General features: G+C 46.6%; 1 protein-coding gene across 1 annotated transcript; it reads right to left on the bottom strand.

Moving 5' to 3' along the window:
* Nucleotides 1-321: 321 nt before the first annotated feature.
* Nucleotides 322-25,246, bottom strand: LOC115433545 (N-acetylglucosaminyl-phosphatidylinositol de-N-acetylase-like). The gene is made up of 7 exons (XM_030155013.1): nucleotides 24,972-25,246; nucleotides 16,099-16,198; nucleotides 9,278-9,368; nucleotides 8,837-8,904; nucleotides 7,797-7,828; nucleotides 3,154-3,287; nucleotides 322-809 (listed from the first exon to the last, which is right to left on the bottom strand). Exons 1-7 carry the CDS (start codon nucleotides 25,207-25,209, stop codon nucleotides 681-683), a joined length of 792 nt encoding a protein of 263 aa, XP_030010873.1. The 5' UTR covers nucleotides 25,210-25,246; the 3' UTR covers nucleotides 322-680.
* Nucleotides 25,247-25,312: the final 66 nt, after the last annotated feature.

Raw genomic sequence — 25,312 nt, 5'->3', positions numbered from 1 at the left:
CCCACCCCCGATCACCACCAAAATTTAATCATTTCTTCCTTATCCCATTTCCAACAAACCCTGAAAATTTCATCCAAATCTGTCCATAACTTTTTGAGTTATGTTGCACACTAACGGACAAACAAACCCTGGCAAAAACATAACCTCCTTGGCGGAGGTAATAAAGTACTGGGACTGACCAGAGCATCATGGGTAATGTCACGTCCGTCCACCAGCAAAAGTTTTCACATACACGTGCTATTCCAAACCCAATATTTACGAAAATAGAGCTTCCACTGTCAAAGAATATCAGTAGTCTGTGCACAAATGGATTAGCATTATTTACACACACTTCTGTGACTTTAGGACAACTGTTTTGGACACAAATGGACACTCATTTGACCTCCTAAGGAAATTTTAGCTGATAACATAATACATGGGACTTTTTTTCACACTTACGCAAAGATCAGACATTTGGGTAGTTCTGTTCTTGTGTTCTTCTCATCCTGGTTCTGACCCACTTCAGGTCACATGGGTCTGAATGTAGAACCTGAACCAACAGCCCAGACTGAAGTCAGAACCAAGGCCACATGTTGAACCAGTTGAAAAGTGTCTGTGGAAATGACTGAGGCTCCAACAGCCACTTAAACGTCTCTGTGTCCAATCTGTCCAGGGTCTCGTGTCCGTCAGAGGACACGGTCCTAGTAGATCCTCAGGTTTCTCGGTCCTCGTGGGATCATCTGGAATGTGTTGACAAACATGTAGCGTGAAAACACCATGTAGAGGTGACGAAACCACAGCAGCTGAGAGCGGTGGCACAGCATGGCGTCCTGAAAAGACAGGAGGGACACGTCTGAACAATCTGATCAACACAGTCAGACTCTGCTGTTTACATGTCAGGTGGTGTTAGTGTGGGACATTTAAGACAGATTCACACATGGACACTGTGGTCTAGGCTAACCAGGTGCTTCTGAGTCACATGTGGGACAAGGACTGTGTTTGTGTGGGACAATGTGGGACAAGAAACTGTAATGCTGGAACAAAGTCTAGATTTGGATTTGGTTGCACACAGTATGCATATTTCTGCACTGGGCTTTTATTTTTTGCTTTTTTTGAACAGGTTTCAACAACTTTTTTTGCTTGTAAAAACAAAACAAAAAATCTACCTGTAAACACTCAAAAAAGAAACCTCAAGTTTCAAATAGTGTAATTAAATACTTTTATAAAATCAGCTTCTTTTTTTTAAAAATTTGAGTCCATGTTCTGAACCCTCGAAGGTAAACTAATGTACGTGCAATAAAAGCAGAAGGCAGAACCGACACCATTAGAACAGCTGTTTGCACTTCCAGTCAAACGAACATGACTGGGACTAAAAACCTTTGTGCATCCAAACACACAACAGTCCAACAGTTAACATCTGAACAGGAATAAACAGAGAAGAAGATCAAGTAAATATCCTGTGGAATTTTGTCAAAATATAAATATCCACAAACAGAACAAAAGCATATTTGGTCTCCTCTAGTCTGTCAGTTCAAACTCCAAACTTAAAAACAGTTAAAGGGAATCTGGATCCAATCTGACCACACATCACAGACAGGGTCGTACTCGCCTCCATGCGCGATGGACAAAGAAGTTGGACATAGTTCACAGAATATCCTGTCAATCATCCCCCACCACTTTCACTCATGTATAAACATTTTTCCATTCTTTTCTGTAGTTGCATCTTCTTTTTTTGTGGGGAGTTTCCATGATTTCCTCCAGTATTTGTGTGTCGGCGTCTGAGGCTTTTCCCTTAGTTTTTTCTGTCAGTAGGCGGAGCTCAGGAGGACACAGGTGATAGGCTGATGGACTCCTGACAAGGGCTGTAAGAAAATATCAGTTCTGCAATATATCGTGATACAGTATTTCACAATACTGTATCGATATTAAAAAGTACTGTATCGATATTTTTAGGTATTTATTCAAATGCAGATATGGTGGAGGTTCGTTGTTGTTTTTTGGTTTTCTTTATTGTTTTTATCTTATTTATTCTTATTTCACACTCTGTTATTAAATAATGTTCGTTCCTTTGGATTGAACTCAAATCCTGTTCTGATGTTAGTCGTGAACTGATAGAATCTGAACATTTGAACAGGATCTGAAACTGGAATGTCTGTAAAACAGAATTTCAGTTTGAACACAGTTGGAACATTTGGTGATAGAACATTAGATCCTGTTGGGATCAAATAAAAACGTATCTTGTATGTATGCATATTTCTGGTGTAAATTCAGTTCTTCCAGGAAAAAATCTTAAAAATATATAAAAATCTTAAAAATATATATGAATAAATGAATGTAAAATGAATAAATGACAATAAAAAAATAAAGAAAACCAAAAAACAAAAATGAACCTCCGCCATATCTGCATTTGAATAAAAATAATAATATAACTAGAAGCACTCGGAGAGCGCAGACCTCCGCCAAGGCTGATCAGTGGCCCCCCCCCGTGGGCCCCCCCACCCCCGATCACCACCAAAATTTAATCATTTCTTCCTTATCCCATTTCCAACAAACCCTGAAAATTTCATCCAAATCTGTCCATAACTTTTTGAGTTATGTTGCACACTAACGATCAGTGCCCCCCCCCCCCCCCACGTGGGCCCCCCCACCCCCGATAACCACCAAAATGTAATCATTTCCTCCTTATCCCATTTCCAACAAACCCTGAAAATTTCATCCACATCTGTCCTTAACTTTTTGAGTTATGTTGCACACTAACGGACAGACAAAAAAACAGAAAGACAAACAAACAAACAAACAAACAAACCCTGGCAAAAACATAACCTCCTTGGCGGAGGTAATAATAATAAATATAAATAAATATAATATTTAAAAAAATCTTTAAAAAATCTTTAAAAAAAAAAAAGCCTTTTTATCAGTATTGTGATATATCGTGATATATTGTATCGTGATTCTAGTATTATGATTTGTATCGCATCGCCAGATTCTTGTCGATACACAGCCCTACGCCTGACCCCACCTGTATGTTGTTTGATTGACAGCGCACACAGCCAATGGTGATCGTGCTGTCTCTGCTATAAAATGAAAGTCATGTTTGGAGGAAGGTGACTGTCCTGCCCTGTGGACAGAAACAGCCAATCAGATGAGGGACAGCGTCTCAGTGTGTGGTCTTACCCTGGCTCGCCGGTATCCCCATAACCCACTGAAGACGCAGAGACTGGAGGACAGGGTCCAGCTGAGAGGAAGGTCCAGGACGGAGACGTACTTCCTGAAGAGTCCAACGGTGTCCAGAGACAGTAAACAACAGTCTGAGAGACACAGACGGTAAACAACAGTCTGAGGGACAGTAAACAACACTCTGAGAGACACAGACGGTAAACAACAGTCTGAGAGACACAGACGGTAAACAACAGTCTGAGAGACACAGACAGTAAACAACAGTCTGAGGGACAGTAAACAACAGTCTGAGAGACACAGACAGTAAACAACAGTCTGAGAGACACAGACGGTAAACAACAGTCTGAGGGACAGTAAACAACACTCTGAGAGACACAGACGGTAAACAACAGTCTGAGAGACACAGACGGTAAACAACAGTCTGAGAGACACAGACAGTAAACAACAGTCTGAGGGACAGTAAACAACAGTCTGAGAGACACAGACAGTAAACAACAGTCTGAGAGACACAGACGGTAAACAACAGTCTGAGGGACAGTAAACAACACTCTGAGAGACACAGACGGTAAACAACAGTCTGAGAGACACAGACAGTAAACAACAGTCTGAGAGACACAGACGGTAAACAACAGTCTGAGAGACACAGACAGTAAACAACAGTCTGAGAGACACAGACGGTAAACAACAGTCTGAGAGACACAGACAGTAAACAACAGTCTGAGGGACAGTAAACAACAGTCTGAGAGACACAGACAGTAAACAACAGTCTGAGAGACACAGACGGTAAACAACAGTCTGAGGGACAGTAAACAACAGTCTGAGAGACACAGACGGTAAACAACAGTCTGAGAGACAGTAAACAACAGTCTGAGAGACACAGACAGTAAACAACAGTCTGAGGGACAGTAAACAACAGTCTGAGGGACAGTAAACAACAGTCTGAGAGGCAGTAAACAACAGTCTGAGGGACAGTAAACAACAGTCTGAGAGACACAGACAGTAAACAACAGTCTGAGGGACAGTAAACAACAGTCTGAGGGACAGTAAACAACAGTCTGAGGGACAGTAAACAACAGTCTGAGAGGCAGTAAACAACAGTCTGAGGGACCGTAAACAACAGTCTGAGAGACAGTAAACAACAGTCTGAGAGACACAGACAGTAAACAACAGTCTGAGAGACACAGACGGTAAACAACAGTCTGAGGGACAGTAAACAACAGTCTGAGAGACACAGACGGTAAACAACAGTCTGAGGGACAGTAAACAACAGTCTGAGAGACACAGACAGTAAACAACAGTCTGAGGGACAGTAAACAACAGTCTGAGAGACACAGACAGTAAACAACAGTCTGAGGGACAGTAAACAACAGTCTGAGAGACAGTAAACAACAGTCTGAGAGACACAGACAGTAAACAACAGTCTGAGAGACACAGACGGTAAACAACAGTCTGAGGGACAGTAAACAACAGTCTGAGAGACACAGACAGTAAACAACAGTCTGAGGGACTGTAAACAACAGTCTGAGAGACACAGACGGTAAACAACAGTCTGAGAGACACAGACGGTAAACAACAGTCTGAGACAGTAAACAACAGTCTGAGAGACACAGACAGTAAACAACAGTCTGAGGGACAGTAAACAACAGTCTGAGAGACACAGACGGTAAACAACAGTCTGAGGGACAGTAAACAACAGTCTGAGAGACACAGACGGTAAACAACAGTCTGAGAGACAGTAAACAACAGTCTGAGAGACACAGACAGTAAACAACAGTCTGAGGGACAGTAAACAACAGTCTGAGGGACAGTAAACAACAGTCTGAGAGGCAGTAAACAACAGTCTGAGGGACAGTAAACAACAGTCTGAGAGACACAGACAGTAAACAACAGTCTGAGGGACAGTAAACAACAGTCTGAGGGACAGTAAACAACAGTCTGAGAGGCAGTAAACAACAGTCTGAGGGACCGTAAACAACAGTCTGAGAGACAGTAAACAACAGTCTGAGAGACACAGACAGTAAACAACAGTCTGAGAGACACAGACGGTAAACAACAGTCTGAGGGACAGTAAACAACAGTCTGAGAGACACAGACGGTAAACAACAGTCTGAGGGACAGTAAACAACAGTCTGAGAGACACAGACAGTAAACAACAGTCTGAGGGACAGTAAACAACAGTCTGAGAGACACAGACAGTAAACAACAGTCTGAGGGACAGTAAACAACAGTCTGAGAGACACAGACAGTAAACAACAGTCTGAGAGACACAGACGGTAAACAACAGTCTGAGGGACAGTAAACAACAGTCTGAGAGACACAGACAGTAAACAACAGTCTGAGGGACTGTAAACAACAGTCTGAGAGACACAGACGGTAAACAACAGTCTGAGAGACACAGACGGTAAACAACAGTCTGAGACAGTAAACAACAGTCTGAGAGACACAGACAGTAAACAACAGTCTGAGGGACAGTAAACAACAGTCTGAGGGACAGTAAACAACAGTCTGAGAGACACAGACAGTAAACAACAGTCTGAGAGACACAGACGGTAAACAACAGTCTGAGGGACAGTAAACAACAGTCTGAGAGACACAGACGGTAAACAACAGTCTGAGAGACAGTAAACAACAGTCTGAGAGGCAGTAAACAACAGTCTGAGGGACAGTAAACAACAGTCTGAGAGACAGTAAACAACAGTCTGAGAGACACAGACAGTAAACAACAGTCTGAGGGACAGTAAACAACAGTCTGAGAGACACAGACGGTAAACAACAGTCTGAGAGACACAGACGGTAAACAACAGTCTGAGACAGTAAACAACAGTCTGAGAGACAGTAAACAACAGTCTGAGAGACACAGACGGTAAACAACAGTCTGAGACAGTAAACAACAGTCTGAGAGACACAGACAGTAAACAACAGTCTGAGACAGTAAACAACAGTCTGAGAGACAGTAAACAACAGTCTGAGAGACACAGACGGTAAACAACAGTCTGAGAGACACAGACGGTAAACAACAGTCTGAGGGACAGTAAACAACAGTCTGAGAGACACAGACGATAAACAACAGTCTGAGGGACAGTAAACAACAGTCTGAGAGACACAGACAGTAAACAACAGTCTGAGGGACAGTAAACAACAGTCTGAGAGACACAGACAGTAAACAACAGTCTGAGGGACAGTAAACAACAGTCTGAGAGACAGTAAACAACAGTCTGAGGGACAGTAAACAACAGTCTGAGGGACAGTAAACAACAGTCTGAGAGACACAGACAGTAAACAACAGTCTGAGGGACTGTAAACAACAGTCTGAGAGACACAGACGGTAAACAACAGTCTGAGAGACACAGACGGTAAACAACAGTCTGAGACAGTAAACAACAGTCTGAGAGACACAGACAGTAAACAACAGTCTGAGGGACAGTAAACAACAGTCTGAGGGACAGTAAACAACAGTCTGAGAGACACAGACAGTAAACAACAGTCTGAGAGACACAGACGGTAAACAACAGTCTGAGGGACAGTAAACAACAGTCTGAGAGACACAGACGGTAAACAACAGTCTGAGAGACAGTAAACAACAGTCTGAGAGACAGTAAACAACAGTCTGAGAGACACAGACGGTAAACAACAGTCTGAGGGACAGTAAACAACAGTCTGAGAGACACAGACGGTAAACAACAGTCTGAGGGACAGTAAACAACAGTCTGAGAGACACAGACGGTAAACAACAGTCTGAGACAGTAAACAACAGTCTGAGAGACACAGACAGTAAACAACAGTCTGAGAGACACATCTGTCCCTTGTCCACATGAGTCCACAGGGACACATCTGTCCCTGTGGACTCTTGTGGACTCCTGTGTCCATTCACTAAACCCCAGCAGCGTCCATGTTAACTCAGAGGAGGGGCTTGTGTCCTGTTGGGAATCCATTATGTCTTTGTAACAGGACTAGTCCACGTCCATGATGTTCTTACTGGAGCTACTGGGACATTCAATAAAAGGACACACTGAACCTGTGGAAGCCCGTCCATCTCCAGCAGGTGTGGGTGGACTGGACAGGTGTGGGTGGACTGGTCAGATGTGGGTGGACTAGTCAGATGTGGGTGGAGTGGACAGGTGTGGGTGGAGTGGACAGGTGTGGATGGACTGGTCAGGTGTGGGTGGACTGGACAGGTGTGGGTGGAGTGGACAGGTGTGGGTGGATTGGTCAGATGTGGGTGGACTGGACAGGTGTGGGTGGACTGGACAGGTGTGGGTGGAGTGGACAGGTGTGGGTGGGCTGGTCAGATGTGGGTGGACTGGACAGGTGTGGATGGACTGGTCAGGTGTGGGTGGACTGGACAGGTGTGGGTGGAGTGGACAGGTGTGGGTGGGCTGGTCAGATGTGGGTGGACTGGACAGGTGTGGGTGGAGTGGACAGGTGTGGATGGACTGGTCAGGTGTGGGTGGACTGGACAGGTGTGGGTGGACTGGACAGGTGTGGGTGGACTGGTCAGGTGTGGGTGGACTGGACAGGTGTGGGTGGACTGGTCAGGTGTGGGTGGAGTGGACAGGTGTGGGTGGACTGGTCAGGTGTGGGTGGACTGGACAGGTGTGGGTGGACTGGTCAGGTGTGGGTGGACTGGTCAGTGAACTCACCATCTGGGACGTGTCCGCTGGAGGCCAGGTGACTGCAAGACACAGAACAAACATTCAGCTGGACGGACATTCAACTGGGTCCAAATCAACACCTTCAGCAGAGTTTGGTTGAACCCTCAGATGGATAAACGGATCCAAATGTCCTGCTCAGCTGGTTTTAGTTTCATATCTTTGTCATATTCCAGATATTCAACTAAACATGTGAACAGGTAGTTCCAGACAAAACAAGCCCCACCCCCCACATCTTATTTTGGCATCGATCCAACTGATGTCATCATGTGTATGTGTGTGCTGATGCACTTTATATTATATACTATAGATTATATATAGTTTTTTATATACTACATATACTTTGTCAAATTTTCAACGTATTTTAAAAAATATTTACAAATTGTTAAGTGTTAAAATATATATCAATATTTCAAACATGAAATCATTCTGTCGTGGACCAAAATATAATAGAAATGGTTCTTTTTAAGATAATGGAAGTGTCCTAAAAACCCACGGATTGTGACCCGGGTCATGTGAACCGGTTTATGAGGGTCCAGACCCGGGTCATGTGGACCGGTTTCTGAGGGTCCAGACCCTGAGACATCCATGGGTTCAGATCCTTCTGTTGTGAGCTGTGGCCTCTGCCTCCCACTCTGTCCTCTTTTTTCCTGAATCTGTGTTTATCAAATGTTATTTTTATGTCGACCAAAACCAAACCCAGGAACTCCTGGGACCCGGAGTGGACCAACCCAGCTCCGACCCCAAGGGCATCGTGGGTAATGACCTGGAGCGCTAACCCCTTCAGAACACTGTTAACTGTGGCCAAGCAGCAGGAGGTACTGCAGCACTGGGGGAGGACGCAGTGTTCCTGGTGGTTGTGTGTTTGTGTGGTTGTGTGTTTGTGTGTTTGTGTGGTTGTGTGGTTGTGTGTTTGTGTGTTTGTGTGGTTGTGTGTTTGTGTGGTTGTGTGTTTGTGTGGTTGTGTGTTTGTGTATCCCATGTGTCCAGTGTGTGTATCAGATGAAGGTTAATAAAGGTTCACTGAATACCTGACAGCTTTAAAGATGGACACATGATTGGAATGACCACTGACTCCAGCACTGTCAAAGGTCAGCACCTGAAAGAAGAAGAACAGAAGGAGGAGGAAGAGGAGGAGGAGAGAGAGGAGGAGGCGGAGGAAGAGGAAGAGGAGGAGGAGGAGAGAGAGGAGGACGAGGAGGAGACTGTGAGCGTAGAACAGTGAGTTCCAGTTCCAGATCAGTGATCCTGGGTCCTGTGGGTTTGTGTCTTTCAGTCGACCGTTTGGTTAGATCACAGCTGATATTTAAAAGACTAGGTTAGACTGGACTGGAGTTAGACCGGACTGGAGTTAGACCGGACTGGAGTTAGACCGGACTGGAGTTAGACTGGACTGGAGTTAGACAGGATACACCACCCAGCAGAACAGATGTGACCATATTTGAACATATTGGTCCAGTGGAGGATCGTACCATGTTGAAGGAATGAGCCTTTATGTGTTTGGAGATTAGAGACGAAACCAAGGAGATGCTCCATTCTGCTGTGGGGTCATCAGGGAGGCTTCTGGGAAAAAAACAACAAAAACAATAACAATGAAAACAACAACAAACAAACCAACAACAACAACAATTAAAACCACACAGTTATTCAATACATTCATGTTAATAATAATAATAATAATAATAATAATAATAATAATAATAATACATTTTATTTATAAGCGCCTTTCAAGACACCCCAGGACACTGTACAACAAGATAAAACAAACAATCCATAAAATACAAAGAAATAAACAGATTAAAACAAATAATTACTATACATAGAACTGAAGCAGTAGAATGGACAGTAGAGCTTATGGGGGTAGGCTGTTCTGAACAGGTGAGTTTTGAGTCTTGATTTGAATGTGGGGAGAGAGTCACAGTTACGGATGGATGGTGGGAGGGAGTTCCAGAGCTGAGGAGCAGAGCGGCTGAAGGCTGGGCCTCCCATGGTGCTGAGGAGGACAGGAGGCACGGTGAGGAGGATAGAGGAGGAGGACCTGAGGGAACGGACTGGAGGGGTGACATGGAGGAGGTCTGAAGGTACTGAGGAGCCAGACTGTGGGTGGATTTAAATGTGTACAGGAGGAGTTTGAATTCAGTTCTCTGTTGGACTGGGGGCCAGTGTAGTTCCTGGAGGATAGGGGTGATGTGGTGGTGGGAGGGGGTTTTGGTGATAATGCGGGCGGCAGAGTTGTGGACCAGTTGGAGCTTATGGAGGGACTTCTGGGGGAGACCGAATAGGAGGGAGTTACAGTAGTCAAGGCGGGAGGTTACAAGACTGTGCACAAGAATAGAGGTGGTATGGGGGGTGAGGGAGGGGCGGAGACGGTTGATGTTGCACAGGTGGAAATATGCAGACCGGGTGACGTTATTGATGTGGGATTTGAAAGACAGTAGGCCATGGAGGATGACACCCAGACTCTTAACCTGAGGGGAGGGGCAGACTGAGGAGCTGTCAATAATGAGGGAAAAGGTGTTGGTTTTGGAGAGAGTGGATTTTGTGCCAATGAGGAGCATTTGTGTTTTATCACTACTGAGTTTCAAGAAGTTGGAGGTGAACCAGAGTTTAATTTCAGAGAGGCAGGAGGTGAGGGAGGAGGGTGGGAGTGTGGGAGGTTTGTTGGTGAGGTAGAGCTGGGTGTCGTCCGCCAAACAGTGAAAATGGATGTTAAATTTTCTGAAAATATTGCCAAGGGGGAGAAGGTAAATGATGAAAAGAAGGGGCCCCAGGACGGAGCCCTGGGGCACACCTGAGGTAACTGGGGTGGGATCTGACCTGAAGGATTTGAGCTGGACGAACTGAGTGCGGCCTGACAGATAAGAATGAAACCAGCGGAGGGGCGTATGGGTGACGCCAATAGATGAGAGTCTACTGAGGAGGAGGGGGTGTGAGATGGTGTCGAAGGCTGCACTCAGATCGAGAAGAATCAGGATGGATAGTGAACCGGAGTCAGCTGCAAGGAGGAGATCATTAGTGATTTTTAGAAGGGCAGTTTCTGTACTGTGGTGTGGGCGGGACCGGACTGGAAGGGCTCGTACAGACTATTGGTGATTAAGTGTGTGTGGAGTTGAGTGGTGACTATTTTTTCAACAATTTTGGAAATGAAAGGCAGGTTGGATATGGGGCGGAGGTTATTGAAATGGTTGGGGTCTAGACCAGGTTTTTTGAGGATGGGGGTGACGGCTGCAGTTTTGAATTGTGGAGGAACAGTTCCAGTGGTCAGGGAAGAATGAGTGATGGCAGATATGAGGGGAAGGAGAGAGGGAAGGCAGGATCTGACCAGAGGTGTGGGGAGTGGATCAAGGTGACAAGTGGAGGGCTTGGAGTTTTGGATAAGGTTGGCGATTCCAGAGGTGTCAGGGAGTTGGACACTGGAAAAGGACTGTTGAAGTGTGAGTGGTTCAGGTGGAGAGGCAGGCGGTGAGTTTGGACAGAGGTGCTGGTGGATGTTGTGGATTTTGTCATTAAAGAACTGCAGTAGAGTCTGGCAGGTGCCTGACGAGTACCTGTGGGGGGGCAGGGAGTCAGGTGGCTGGAAAGTTTTATTGAGTAGGGTGAACAGTGTTTTGGTGTTTCCTTCTGCAGAGATGATTAGACCAGAGTAATAGTTAGACTTGGTTCTAGTGAGTAAGTCCTTATAGTGCTGTAGATGTGTTTGAGCATGTCCATGTGGAGAGTGAGACCAGTTCTTTTGAAGAGTCGCTCAAGCTGTCGACCTTTGGCCTTCATTTGACGGAGTTCGGGGGTGTACCAGGGGGCAGCTGAAGAGAAGGAAACAGACCGTGTTTTCAGTGGGGCAAGAGAATTGAGGATGTGGGTCAGATTATTATTGTATAATGCAACAAGTTCATCAGGAGTTGAGGGGGAGTCTGGGAGTAGAATGTTGTTAATGTTGGAGGAGAGTTTGCGTAGACTGATGTCCTTGATATTTCGAAATGAGATGAGACGTGATGGCTTGAGAGCGGTGAGGCAGAGTGTGATGTTGAAGGAGAGAAGGAAGTGGTCGGAGATGTTAACCCTTACAGACCCGAATGTTCACCTTTAACCCTGATGGGGGTTGGGGGTAGATGGGGGTTTGGGGGGGGGGGGGGGCAGTGACTCTCCCCCCTGTGGTTACTAACAATAGTCAGGACAGTGGAGCGTCCACAAGGAAGTGATGGTGTGTTAGGGTCAGGCGTTGGGGGAGGGGTCAACTCTGTCACAGTGGGGGGGGGGGGGGGGGGGGGGTTCAGCAGTACTTTAAAACTGTCTGTCTGTGGACTGATGGGACACTACAAACTACAAATATAGCATCAGAGCAGAAGAAGAAGAGCACATCTAGCTAAATGTGCTCTTCTTCTGCTCTAATGCTATATTTGCTTTCTAGCTATATCTATTATTTCTATATCTATTATATCTATATCTGTTATATCTATATCTTTTACATTTATATATGTTATATCTACATATCTATTACACCTGTATCTATTATATCTATCATTTATGTCTATTATATCTAGATTTCTATATATTTCTGTGTATCTATTATATCTATACCAGTACATCTTTCTATATCTACCCAGGTCTACATATCCCTTATATCTATATATGTTTTATTTATATCTATATATATATATATCAATCTATCTCTATAAAACTGTATCTACAGGGTGTCCCATAAGTCTCCATATATAGGAAACATAATACATATGGTTCTAACATGTATTTCTTTCTAGTTCTTCAGCAGTGGAGGACACACATTGAAATGTGTTCCTGACAAAATGGCAGTCATATAGAGCATATTATAGAAATAAAAATGGTTTATGTCAAGAAACGTTTATTTTTCCTGTGTATGGAGACTTATGGGACACCCTGTATTATAAGTATACATATATGTATATCTACTATAAGTATATGTATACCTATATCTATTACATGTATATGTATTATAAGTATATGTGTGTATATCTGTGTACAGTTTGTAGGATGGCTGTAGTCCAACCCCAGTCTTTGTTGGGGGGGGGGGGGGGGGGGGCTGAGTGTCAGCCTCGCCATGGCAACAGTGCAAAGCGTCCTTGAGTAACCCCGTGGCGACTCGGCGGTGCTGCATGTGGGCGTGTAATTGGTTAAAGGCATTTGAGCACAGAGGCTGAACTTTGGCCCAGTGGGAGGGGTGGGGGGCGGAGTCAGCGGGGCCTTGTGTAGTCTGGTCACATGGTCCACAGGCCTGAGAAACAGTCTGTCCACGGTCACATTCTGCGTCCTACTGCCGATGGCCCTGACGCCACTCCACACTGAGGCCACGCCCCTAACACTCAGCGCAATAACACCAACACAGGGAACGACATGAAGAAGGAGGAACGTTTCACACAGGGAACGACATGAAGAAGGAGGAACGTTTCACACAGAGGGAACGACAGGAAGAAGGAGGAACGTTTCACACAGAGGGAACGACAGGAAGAAGGAGGAACGTTTCACACAGAGGGAACGACAGGAAGAAGGAGGAACGTTTCACACAGAGGGAACGACATGAAGAAGGAGGAACGTTTCACACAGAGGGAACGACATGAAGAAGGAGGAACGTTTCACACAGAGGGAACGACATGAAGAAGGAGGAACGTTTCACACAGAGGGAACGACAGGAAGAAGGAGGAACGTTTCACACAGAGGGAACGACATGAAGAAGGAGGAACGTTTCACACAGGGAACGACAGAAAGAAGGAGGAACGTTTCACACAGAGGGAACGACAGGAAGAAGGAGGAACGTTTCACACAGAGGGAACGACATGAAGAAGGAGGAACGTTTCACACAGAGGGAACGACGGGAAGAAGGAGGAACGTTTCACACAGAGGGAACGACGGGAAGAAGGAGGAACGTTTCACACAGAGGGAACGACAGGAAGAAGGAGGAACGTTTCACACAGAGGGAACGACAGGAAGAAGGAGGAACGTTTCACACAGAGGGAACGACATGAAGAAGGAGGAACGTTTCACACAGAGGGAACGACGGGAAGAAGGAGGAACGTTTCACACAGAGGGAACGACGGGAAGAAGGAGGAACGTTTCACACAGAGGGAACGACATGAAGAAGGAGGAACGTTTCACACAGAGGGAACGACAGGAAGAAGGAGGAACGTTTCACACAGAGGGAACGACATGAAGAAGGAGGAACGTTTCACACAGAGGGAACGACATGAAGAAGGAGGAACGTTTCACACAGAGGGAACGACATGAAGAAGGAGGAACATTTCACACAGGGAACGACAGGAAGAAGGAGGAACGTTTCACACAGGGAACGACATGAAGAAGGAGGAACGTTTCACACAGGGAACGACATGAAGAAGGAGGAACGTTTCACACAGAGGGAACGACGGGAAGAAGGAGGAACGTTTCACACAGAGGGAACGACAGGAAGAAGGAGGAACGTTTCACACAGGGAACGACAGGAAGAAGGAGGAACGTTTCACACAGGGAACGACATGAAGAAGGAGGAACGTTTCACACAGAGGGAACGACATGAAGAAGGAGGAACGTTTCACACAGAGGGAACGACATGAAGAAGGAGGAACATTTCACACAGAGGGAACGACATGAAGAAGGAGGAACGTTTCACACAGGGAACGGCATGAAGAAGGAGGAACGTTTCACACAGAGGGAACGACATGAAGAAGGAGGAACGTTTCACACAGAGGGAACGACATGAAGAAGGAGGAACGTTTCACACAGAGGGAACGACGGGAAGAAGGAGGAACGTTTCACACAGGGAACGACATGAAGAAGGAGGAACATTTCACACAGAGGGAACGACATGAAGAAGGAGGAACGTTTCACACAGAGGGAACGACAGGAAGAAGGAGGAACGTTTCACACAGAGGGAACGACAGGAAGAAGGAGGAACGTTTCACACAGAGGGAACGACGGGAAGAAGGAGGAACGTTTCACACAGAGGGAACGACGGGAAGAAGGAGGAACGTTTCACACAGAGGGAACGACAGGAAGAAGGAGGAACGTTTCACACAGAGGGAACGACATGAAGAAGGAGGAACGTTTCACACAGAGTTTCAGCGATTTGTGGCTGAATGTTTGGAAGGAGTCGACTGACAGAAAGAGAATAAAAGATCCAAGAAATGGAGCGGAAACTGAAGGAACTGAAAAAGAGGTGAAGAAGAGGAAGACGTAGTTTCAGACCTGCTGTAATTTCAGACCTGTCGTAGTTTATAACCTGTCGTAGTTTATAACCTGTCATAGTTTCAGACCTGTCGTAGTTTGTAACCTGTCGTAGTTTGTAACCTGTCGTAGTTTCAGACCTGTCGTAGTTTCAGACCTGTCGTAGTTTCAGACCTGTCGTAGTTTATAACCTGTCGTAGTTTCAGACCTGTCGTAGTTTATAACCTGTCGTAGTTTCAGACCTGTCGTAGTTTATAACCTGTCGTAGTTTGTAACCTGTCGTAGTTTCAGACCTGTCGTAGTTTGTAACCTGTCGTAGTTTCAGACCTGTCGTAGTTTCAGACCTGTCGTAGTTTCAGACCTGTCACAGTTTATAACCTGTCGTAGTTTGTAACCTGTCGTAGTTTCAGACCTGTCGTAGTTTCAGACCTGTCGTAGTTTCAGACCTGTCGTAGTTTATAACCTGTCGTAGTTTCAGACCTGTCGTAGTTTATAACCTGTTGTAGTTTCAGACCTGTCGTAGTTTATAACCTGTCGTAGTTTCAGACCTGTCATAGTTTATAACCTGTCGTAGTTTCAGACCTGTCGTAGTTTCAGACCTGTCGTAGTTTATAACCTGTCGTAGTTTCAGACCTGTCATAGTTTCAGACCTGTCGTAGTTTATAACCTGTCGTAGTTTGTAACCTGTCGTAGTTTCAGACCTGTCGTAGTTTCAGACCTGTCGTAGTTTCAGACCTGTCATAGTTTATAACCTGTCGTAGTTTCAGACCTGTCGTAGTTTCAGACCTGTCGTAGTTTGTAACCTGTCGTAGTTTCAGACCTGTCGTAGTTTCAGACCTGTCGTAGTTTCAGACCTGTCGTAGTTTATAACCTGTCGTAGTTTCAGACCTGTCATAGTTTCAGACCTGTCGTAGTTTATAACCTGTCGTAGTTTGTAACCTGTCGTAGTTTCAGACCTGTCGTAGTTTCAGACCTGTCATAGTTTATAACCTGTCGTAGTTTCAGACCTGTCGTAGTTTCAGACCTGTCGTAGTTTATAACCTGTCGTAGTTTGTAACCTGTCGTAGTTTCAGACCTGTTGTAGTTTCAGACCTGTCGTAGTTACCTGTGGTCCACCAGGGTGACTCTGGACTGTGGGATCCCCAACAGTGAACAGCTGTTCAGTAGCTCCTCCCTCCTCTGGGAGCCCTGGTTGTAGTAGTTTCCTGTGGGTGGAGGTCATGACCTTTAGTTTGGACACTGGGACTGTCTGCTGTCAATCAATCAAATTTTATTTATATTGCACCAAATCAGAAGAAGAACAGCCCTCAGAGCAGACCTCTGCCCAGACCGACCTGCCCCCATCACTACCAACATGTACTCAGTTCTTCCTTGTGCCAGTGTCAACATTCACTGAACATTTCATGAAAATACTTCCATAACTTTTTGAGTTATCCTGCTAACAAACAAACAAACAAACAAACAAACAAACAAACAAACACAAAGCAAAGTGATCCCAGTACCTCCTGGTGGTAATAAAAGTTCTCTGATGACACTTTACATACAGAGTGGGTCCAACCCACACTGAAGCCAGTCTACACAATCTACACAATCCAACAGGAGTAAACACCAGTGACAGAGGAAGGACAAAGGACCTTCAACAGGTTTAAACCCTAAACCTGTTCCTAACCTTGTTCCTAACCCTAACCCTGTTCCTAACCCTAACCCTGTTCCTAACCCTAACCTTGTTCCTAACCCTAACCCTGTTCCTAACCCTGTTCCTAACCCTAACCCTGTTCCTAACCCTGTCCCTAACCCTGTTCCTAACCCTGTTCCTAACTCTAACCCTGTTCCTAACCCTAACCCTGTTCCTAACCCTGTTCCTAACCCTAACCCTGTTCCTAACCATGTTCCTAACCCTAACCCTGTTCCTAACCCTAACCCTGTTCCTAACCCTGTTCCTAACCCTGTTCCTAACCCTGTCCCTAACCCTGTTCCTAACCCTGTTCCTTACCCTGTTCCTAACTCTAACCCTGTTCCTAACCCGGTTCCTAACCCTAACCCTGTTCCTAACCCTGTTCCTAACCCTGTTCCTAACCCTAACCCTGTTCCTAACTCTAACCCTGTTCCTAACCCTGTTCCTAACTCTAACCCTGTTCCTAACCTTGTTCCTAACCCTAACCCTGTTCCTAACTCTAACCCTGTTCCTATCCCTGTTCCTAACTATAACCCTGTTCCTAACCCTGTCCCTAACCCTAACCCTGTTCCTAACCCTGTCCCTAACCCTAACCCTGTTCCTAACCCTGTCCCTAACCCTAACCCTGTTCCTAACCCTAACCCTGTTCCTAACCCTGTTCCTAACCCTAACCCTGTTCCTAACCCTGTCCCTAACCCTAACCCTGTTCCTAACCCTAACCCTGTTCCTAACCCTAACCCTGTTCCTAACTCTAACCCTGTTCCTAACCCTAACCCTGTTCCTAACCCTGTTCCTAACCCTGTTCCTAACCCTGTTCCTAACCCTAACCCTGTTCCTAACCCTGTTCCTAACCCTAACCCTGTCCCTAACCCTAACCCTGTTCCTAACCCTGTCCCTAACCCTAACCCTGTTCCTAACCCTGTTCCTAACTCTAACCCTGTTCCTAACCCTGTTCCTAACTCTAACCCCTGTTCCTAACCCTGTTCCTAACCCTGTTCCTAACTCTAACCCTGTTCCTAACCCTGTTCCTAACCCTAACCCTGTTCCTAACCCTGTTCCTAATCCTGTTCCTAACCCTGTCCCTAACCCTAACCCTGTTCCTAACCCTGTTCCTAACCCTAACCCTGTTCCTAACCCTGTTCCTAACTCTAACCCTGTCCTAACCCTAACCCTGTTCCTAACCTGTTCCTAACCCTGTTCCTAACCCTAACCCTGTTCCTAACCCTGTTCCTAACCCTGTTCCTAACCCTAACCCTGTCCCTAACCCTAACCCTGTTCCTAACCCTAACCCTGTTCCTAAACCTGTTCCTAACCCTGTTCCTAACTCTAACCCTGTTCCTAACCCTGTTCCTAACCTTGTTCCTAACCCTAACCCTGTTCCTAACCCTGTTCCTAACCCTAACCCTGTCCCTAACCCTGTTCCTAACCCTGTCCCTAACCCTAACCCTGTTCCTAACTCTAACCCTGTTCCTAACCCTGTTCCTAACCCTAACCCTGTTCCTAACCCTGTTCCTAACCCTGTTCCTAACCCTAACCCTGTTCCTAACCCTAACCCTGTTCCTAACCCTGTTCCTAACCCTGTTCCTAACCCTAACCCTGTCCCTAACCCTAACCCTGTTCCTAACCCTGTCCCTAACCCTAACCCTAACCCTGGTCCTAACTCTAACCCTGTTCCTAACCCTGTTCCTAACCCTAACCCTGTTCCTAACCCTGTTCCTAACCCTAACCCTGTTCCTAACCTGTTCCTAACCCTGTTCCTAACTCTAACCCTGTTCCTAACCCTGTTCCTAACCCTAACCCCTGTTCCTAACTCTAACCCTGTTCCTAACCCTAACCCTGTTCCTAACCCTGTTCCTAACCCTAACCCTGTTCCTAACCCCTAACCCTGTTCCTAACCCTGTTCCTAACTCTAACCCTGTTCCTAACCCTGTTCCTAACCCTAACCCTGTTCCTAACCCTGTTCCTAACCCTAACCCTGTTCCTAACCCTGTTCCTAACTCTAACCCTGTTCCTAACCCTGTTCCTAACCCTAACCCTGTTCCTAACCCTGTCCCTAACCCTGTTCCTAACCCTAACCCTGTTCCTAACCCTGTTCCTAACCCTAACCCTGTTCCTAACCCTAACCCTGTTCCTAACCCTGTCCCTAACCCTAACCCTGTTCCTAACCCTAACCCTGTTCCTAACTCTAACCCTGTTCCTAACCCTAACCCTGTTCCTAACCCTGTTCCTAACCCTAACCCTGTTCCTAACCCTAACCCTGTTCCTAACCCTGTTCCTAACCCTGTTCCTAACTCTAACCCTGTTCCTAACCCTGTTCCTAACCTTGTTCCTAACCCTAACCCTGTTCCTAACCCTGTTCCTAACTCTAACCCTGTCCCTAACCCTGTTCCTAACCCTGTCCCTAACCCTAACCCTGGTCCTAACTCTAACCCTGTTCCTAACCCTGTTCCTAACTCTAACCCTGTTCCTAACCCTGTTCCTAACTCTAACCCTGTTCCTAACCCTGTTCCTAACCCTAACCCTGTTCCTAACCCTAACCCTGTTCCTAACCCTGTTCCTAACCCTAACCCTGTCCCTAACCCTAACCCTGTTCCTTACCCTGTCCCTAACCCTAACCCTGGTCCTAACTCTAACCCTGTTCCTAACCCTGTTCCTAACCCTAACCCTGTTCCTAACCCTAACCCTGTTCCTAACCCTGTTCCTAACCTAACCCTGTTCCTAACCCTGTTCCTAACCCTTTTCTAACCCTGTTCCTAACCCTGTTCCTAACCCCTAACCCTGTTCCTAACCCTGTCCCTAACCCTAACCCTGTTCCTAACCCTAACCCTGTTCCTAACCCTAACCCTGTTCCTAACCCTGTTCCTAACTCTAACCCTGTTCCTAACCCTGTTCCTAACCCTGTTCCTAACTCTAACCCTGTTCCTAACCCTAACCCTTTTCCTAACCCTGTTCCTAACTCTAACCCTGTTCCTAACCCTGTTCCTAACCCTGTTCCTAACCCTGTTCCTAACCCTGTCCCTAACCCTAACCCTGTTCCTAACCCTGTTCCTAACCCTAACCCTGTTCCTAACCCTGTCCCTAACCCTGTTCCTAACCCTGTTCCTAACTCTAACCCTGTTCCTAACCCTAACCTTGTTCCTAACCCTGTTCCTAACCCTGTTCCTAACCCTAACCCTGTTCCTAACCCTGTTCCTAACCCTGTTCCTAACCCTAACCCTGTTCCTAACCCTAACCCTGTTCCTAACCCTAACCCTGTTCCTAAACCTGTTCCTAACCCTGTTCCTAACTCTAACCCTGTTCCTAACCCTGTTCCTAACCTTGTTCCTAACCCTAACCTTGTTCCTAACCCTGTTCCTAACCCTAACCCTGTCCCTAACCCTGTTCCTAACCCTGTCCCTAACCCTAACCCTGTTCCTAACTCTAACCCTGTTCCTAACCCTGTTCCTAACCCTAACCCTGTTCCTAACCCTGTTCCTAACTCTAACCCTGTTCCTAACCCTAACCCTGTTCCTAACCCTAACCCTGTTCCTAACCCTGTTCCTAACCCTGTTCCTAACCCTAACCCTGTCCCTACCCCTAACCCTGTTCCTAACCCTGTCCCTAACCCTAACCCTAACCCTGGTCCTAACTCTAACCCTGTTCCTAACCCTGTTCCTAACCCTAACCCTGTTCCTAACCCTGTTCCTAACCCTAACCCTGTTCCTAACCCTGTTTCCTAACCCTAACCCTGTTCCTAACCCTGTTCCTAACTCTAACCCTGTTCCTAACCCTGTTCCTAACCCTAACCCTGTTCCTAACTCTAACCCTGTTCCTAACCCTAACCCTGTTCCTAACCCTGTTCCTAACCCTAACCCTGTTCCTAACTCTAACCCTGTTCCTAACCCTGTTCCTAACCCTAACCCTGTTCCTAACCCTGTTCCTAACCCTAACCCTGTTCCTAACCCTGTTCCTAACTCTAACCCTGTTCCTAACCCTGTTCCTAACCCTAACCCTGTTCCTAACCCTGTCCCTAACCCTGTTCCTAACCCTAACCCTGTTCCTAACCCTAACCCTGTTCCTAACCCTAACCCTGTTCCTAACCCTGTCCCTAACCCTAACCCTGTTCCTAACCCTTACCCTGTTCCTAACTCTAACCCTGTTCCTAACCCTAACCCTGTTCCTAACCCTGTTCCTAACCCTAACCCTGTTCCTAACCCTAACCCTGTTCCTAACCCTGTTCCTAACTCTAACCCTGTTCCTAACCCTGTTCCTAACCTTGTTCCTAACCCTAACCCTGTTCCTAACCCTGTTCCTAACTCTAACCCTGTCCCTAACCCTGTTCCTAACCCTGTCCCTAACCCTAACCCTGGTCCTAACTCTAACCCTGTTCCTAACCCTGTTCCTAACTCTAACCCTGTTCCTAACCCTGTTCCTAACTCTAACCCTGTTCCTAACCCTGTTCCTAACCCTAACCCTGTTCCTAACCCTGTTCCTAACCCTAACCCTGTTCCTAACCCTGTTCCTAACCCTAACCCTGTCCCTAACCCTAACCCTGTTCCTTACCCTGTCCCTAACCCTAACCCTGGTCCTAACTCTAACCCTGTTCCTAACCCTGTTCCTAACCCTAACCCTGTTCCTAACCCTGTTCCTAACCCTAACCCTGTCCTAACCCTGTTCCTAACCCTAACCCTGTTCCTAACCCTGTTCCTAACTCTAACCCTGTTCCTAACCCTGTTCCTAACCCTAACCCTGTTCCTAACCCTGTCCCTAACCCTAACCCTGTTCCTAACCCTAACCCTGTTCCTAACCCTGTTCCTAACTCTAACCCTGTTCCTAACCCTGTTCCTAACCCTGTTCCTAACTCTAACCCTGTTCCTAACCCTGTTCCTAACCCTAACCCTGTTCCTAACCCTGTCCCTAACCCTGTTCCTAACCCTAACCCTGTTCCTAACCCTGTTCCTAACCCTAACCCTGTTCCTAACCCTGTTCCTAACTCTAACCCTGTTCCTAACCCTAACCCTGTTCCTAACCCTGTTCCTAACCCTAACCCTGTTCCTAACCCTGTTCCTAACTCTAACCCTGTTCCTAACCCTGTTCCTAACCCTAACCCTGTTCCTAACCCTGTCCCTAACCCTGTTCCTAACCCTAACCCTGTTCCTAACCCTGTTCCTAACCCTAACCCTGTTCCTAACCTTAACCCTGTTCCTAACCCTGTCCCTAACCCTAACCCTGTTCCTAACCCTAACCCTGTTCCTAACTCTAACCCTGTTCCTAACCCTAACCCTGTTCCTAACCCTGTTCCTAACCCTAACCCTGTTCCTAACCCTAACCCTGTTCCTAACCCTGTTCCTAACCCTGTTCCTAACTCTAACCCTGTTCCTAACCCTGTTCCTAACCTTGTTCCTAACCTTAACCCTGTTCCTAACCCTGTTCCTAACTCTAACCCTGTTCCTAACCCTGTCCCTAACCCTAACCCTGGTCCTAACTCTAACCCTGTTCCTAACCCTGTTCCTAACTCTAACCCTGTTCCTAACCCTGTTCCTAACTCTAACCCTGTTCCTAACCCTGTTCCTAACCCTAACCCTGTTCCTAACCCTGTTCCTAACCCTAACCCTGTTCCTAACCCTGTTCCTAACCCTGTCCCTAACCCTAACCCTGTTCCTTACCCTGTCCCTAACCCTAACCCTGGTCCTAACTCTAACCCTGTTCCTAACCCTGTTCCTAACCCTAACCCTGTTCCTAACCCTAACCCTGTTCCTAACCCTGTTCCTAACCCTAACCCTGTTCCTAACCCTGTTCCTAACCCTAACCCTGTTCCTAACCCTGTTCCTAACTCTAACCCTGTTCCTAACCCTGTTCCTAACCCTGTTCCTAACCCTGTCCCTAACCCTAACCCTGTTCCTAACCCTAACCCTGTTCCTAACCCTAACCCTGTTCCTAACCCTGTTCCTAACTCTAACCCTGTTCCTAACCCTGTTCCTAACCCTGTTCCTAACTCTAACCCTGTTCCTAACCCTAACCCTGTTCCTAACCCTTTTCCTAACTCTAACCCTGTTCCTAACCCTGTTCCTAACCCTGTTCCTAACCCTGTCCCTAACCCTAACCCTGTTCCTAACCCTAACCCTGTTCCTAACCCTGTCCCTAACCCTGTTCCTAACCCTGTTCCTAACTCTAACCCTGTTCCTAACCCTAACCTTGTTCCTAACCCTGTTCCTAACCCTGTTCCTAACCCTAACCCTGTTCCTAACCCTGTTCCTAACCCTGTTCCTAACCCTGTTCCTAACCCTAACCCTGTTCCTAACCCTGTTCCTAACCCTGTTCCTAACTCTAACCCTGTTCCTAACCCTGTTCCTAACCTTGTTCCTAACCCTAACCCTGTTCCTAACCCTGTTCCTAACCCTAACCCTGTCCCTAACCCTGTTCCTAACCCTGTCCCTAACCCTAACCCTGTTCCTAACCCTGTTCCTAACCCTAACCCTGTTCCTAACCCTGTTCCTAACTCTAACCCTGTTCCTAACCCTGTTCCTAACCCTAACCCTGTTCCTAACCCTAACCCTGTTCCTAACCCTGTTCCTAACCCTGTTCCTAACCCTAACCCTGTCCCTAACCCTAACCCTGTTCCTAACCCTGTCCCTAACCCTAACCCTAACCCTGGTCCTAACTCTAACCCTGTTCCTAACCCTGTTCCTAACCCTAACCCTGTTCCTAACCCTGTTCCTAACCCTAACCCTGTTCCTAACCCTGTTCCTAACCCTAACCCTGTTCCTAACCCTGTTCCTAACCCTGTTCCTAACTCTAACCCTGTTCCTAACCCTGTTCCTAACCCTAACCCTGTTCCTAACTCTAACCCTGTTCCTAACCCTAACCCTGTTCCTAACCCTAACCCTGTTCCTAACCCTGTTCCTAACTCTAACCCTGTTCCTAACCCTGTTCCTAACCCTGTTCCTAACCCTAACCCTGTTCCTAACCCTGTTCCTAACTCTAACCCTGTTCCTAACCCTGTTCCTAACCCTGTCCCTAACCCTGTTCCTAACCCTAACCCTGTTCCTAACCCTGTTCCTAACCCTAACCCTGTTCCTAACTCTGTCCCTAACCCTAACCCTGTTCCTAACCCTAACCCTGTTCCTAACTCTAACCCTGTTCCTAACCCTAACCCTGTTCCTAACCCTGTTCCTAACCCTAACCCTGTTCCTAACCCTAACCCTGTTCCTAACCCTGTTTCTAACTCTAACCCTGTTCCTAACCCTGTTCCTAACCTTGTTCCTAACCCTAACCCTGTTCCTAACCCTGTTCCTAACTCTAACCCTGTTCCTAACCCTGTTCCTAACTCTAACCCTGTTCCTAACCCTGTCCCTAACCCTGTTCCTAACCCTAACCCTGTTCCTAACCCTGTTCCTAACCCTAACCCTGTTCCTAACTCTGTCCCTAACCCTAACCCTGTTCCTAACCCTAACCCTGTTCCTAACTCTAACCCTGTTCCTAACCCTAACCCTGTTCCTAACCTGTTCCTAACCCTAACCCTGTTCCTAACCCTAACCCTGTTCCTAACCCTGTTTCTAACTCTAACCCTGTTCCTAACCCTGTTCCTAACCCTGTTCCTAACCCTAACCCTGTTCCTAACCCTGTTCCTAACTCTAACCCTGTCCCTAACCCTGTTCCTAACCCTGTCCCTAACCCTAACCCTGGTCCTAACTCTAACCCTGTTCCTAACCCTGTTCCTAACTCTAACCCTGTTCCTAACCCTGTTCGTAACTCTAACCCTGTTCCTAACCCTGTTCCTAACCCTAACCCTGTTCCTAACCCTGTTCCTAACCCTAACCCTGTTCCTAACCCTGTTCCTAACCCTAACCCTGTCCCTTACCCTAACCCTGTTCCTTACCCTGTCCCTAACCCTAACCCTGGTCCTAACTCTAACCCTGTTCCTAACCCTAACCCCTGCAGCTGTCAGCAGGTTTGGGTTAAAGGCACCGCGCTTCTTTACTGGGTTTAATTCACTGATGTTCATTACAAAAGAATGTGTTTATGTCTGAAATCTACAGAAATATAATAATAATAATAATAATAATAATAATAATAATAATAATAATAATACTGTGTTGTGCATTGAATGTGTGTATTTGTGTTGTTGTGTGTTTCTATTTTCAGTAGAACCCTGAACTGGACTGAAGCTCTTCTGTACATGGACACACACTGGACCTGGACCTGTGGGGTTTCACTCCTTTCCTTTTCTTTCCTTTGGTTCCTTCTGTTTTTTTTCCCAGTGTTTCTTTTCCTTTCTTCTCTTTCCTTTCTTTTTTCTTTTCTTTCCTTTCTTTTCTTTTTACCTTCAGACAGACACAGCAGGTGGACCTCTGCCTTCTCTTCCGTTAACCGGATGATGCTCGGTCCAAAGAACATACACTCGTCATCCGGATGCGCCGTCACCACCAGAACCCGAACCTCCGCACCGGCAGAACCGAACCTCCGCAGACACCAGTCCATCCGCCGCCGGTGTGCGCGGAAAGCCCATTTCATCCACACACAGAAGAGCAGAACCACCGACACAACCACCGGCAGGAGCATTATTGTGACCGGTACACTAAGTCCTCCGTGTGGAAACAAAAGTCCGCCCTATAAATGTTTCCGCATTTCAGAACAGCGCCTTTCTGAATGAGGTGACGTCACA

This window comes from Sphaeramia orbicularis, chromosome 14, assembly GCF_902148855.1.
Source record: "Sphaeramia orbicularis chromosome 14, fSphaOr1.1, whole genome shotgun sequence".
Taxonomy (NCBI): Eukaryota; Metazoa; Chordata; class Actinopteri; order Kurtiformes; family Apogonidae; genus Sphaeramia; species Sphaeramia orbicularis.
The sequence above is the reverse complement of the archived record's forward strand: the minus strand, read 5'-3'. Positions and strand labels throughout refer to the sequence as shown.

Bases quoted from the DNA above. Each gene is read 5' to 3' on its own strand.
- LOC115433545 (XM_030155013.1), bottom strand. From the start codon at position 25,209: ATGCTCCTGCCGGTGGTTGTGTCGGTGGTTCTGCTCTTCTGTGTGTGG. The intron at 16,199-24,971 runs GTAAAAAGAAAA...CTCCACCCACAG, and splicing joins CCTGCTGTGTCTGTCTGAAG to GAAACTACTACAACCAGGGC. The intron at 8,905-9,277 runs GTACGATCCTCC...TTCTTCTTTCAG, and splicing joins AGGCTCATTCCTTCAACATG to GTGCTGACCTTTGACAGTGC.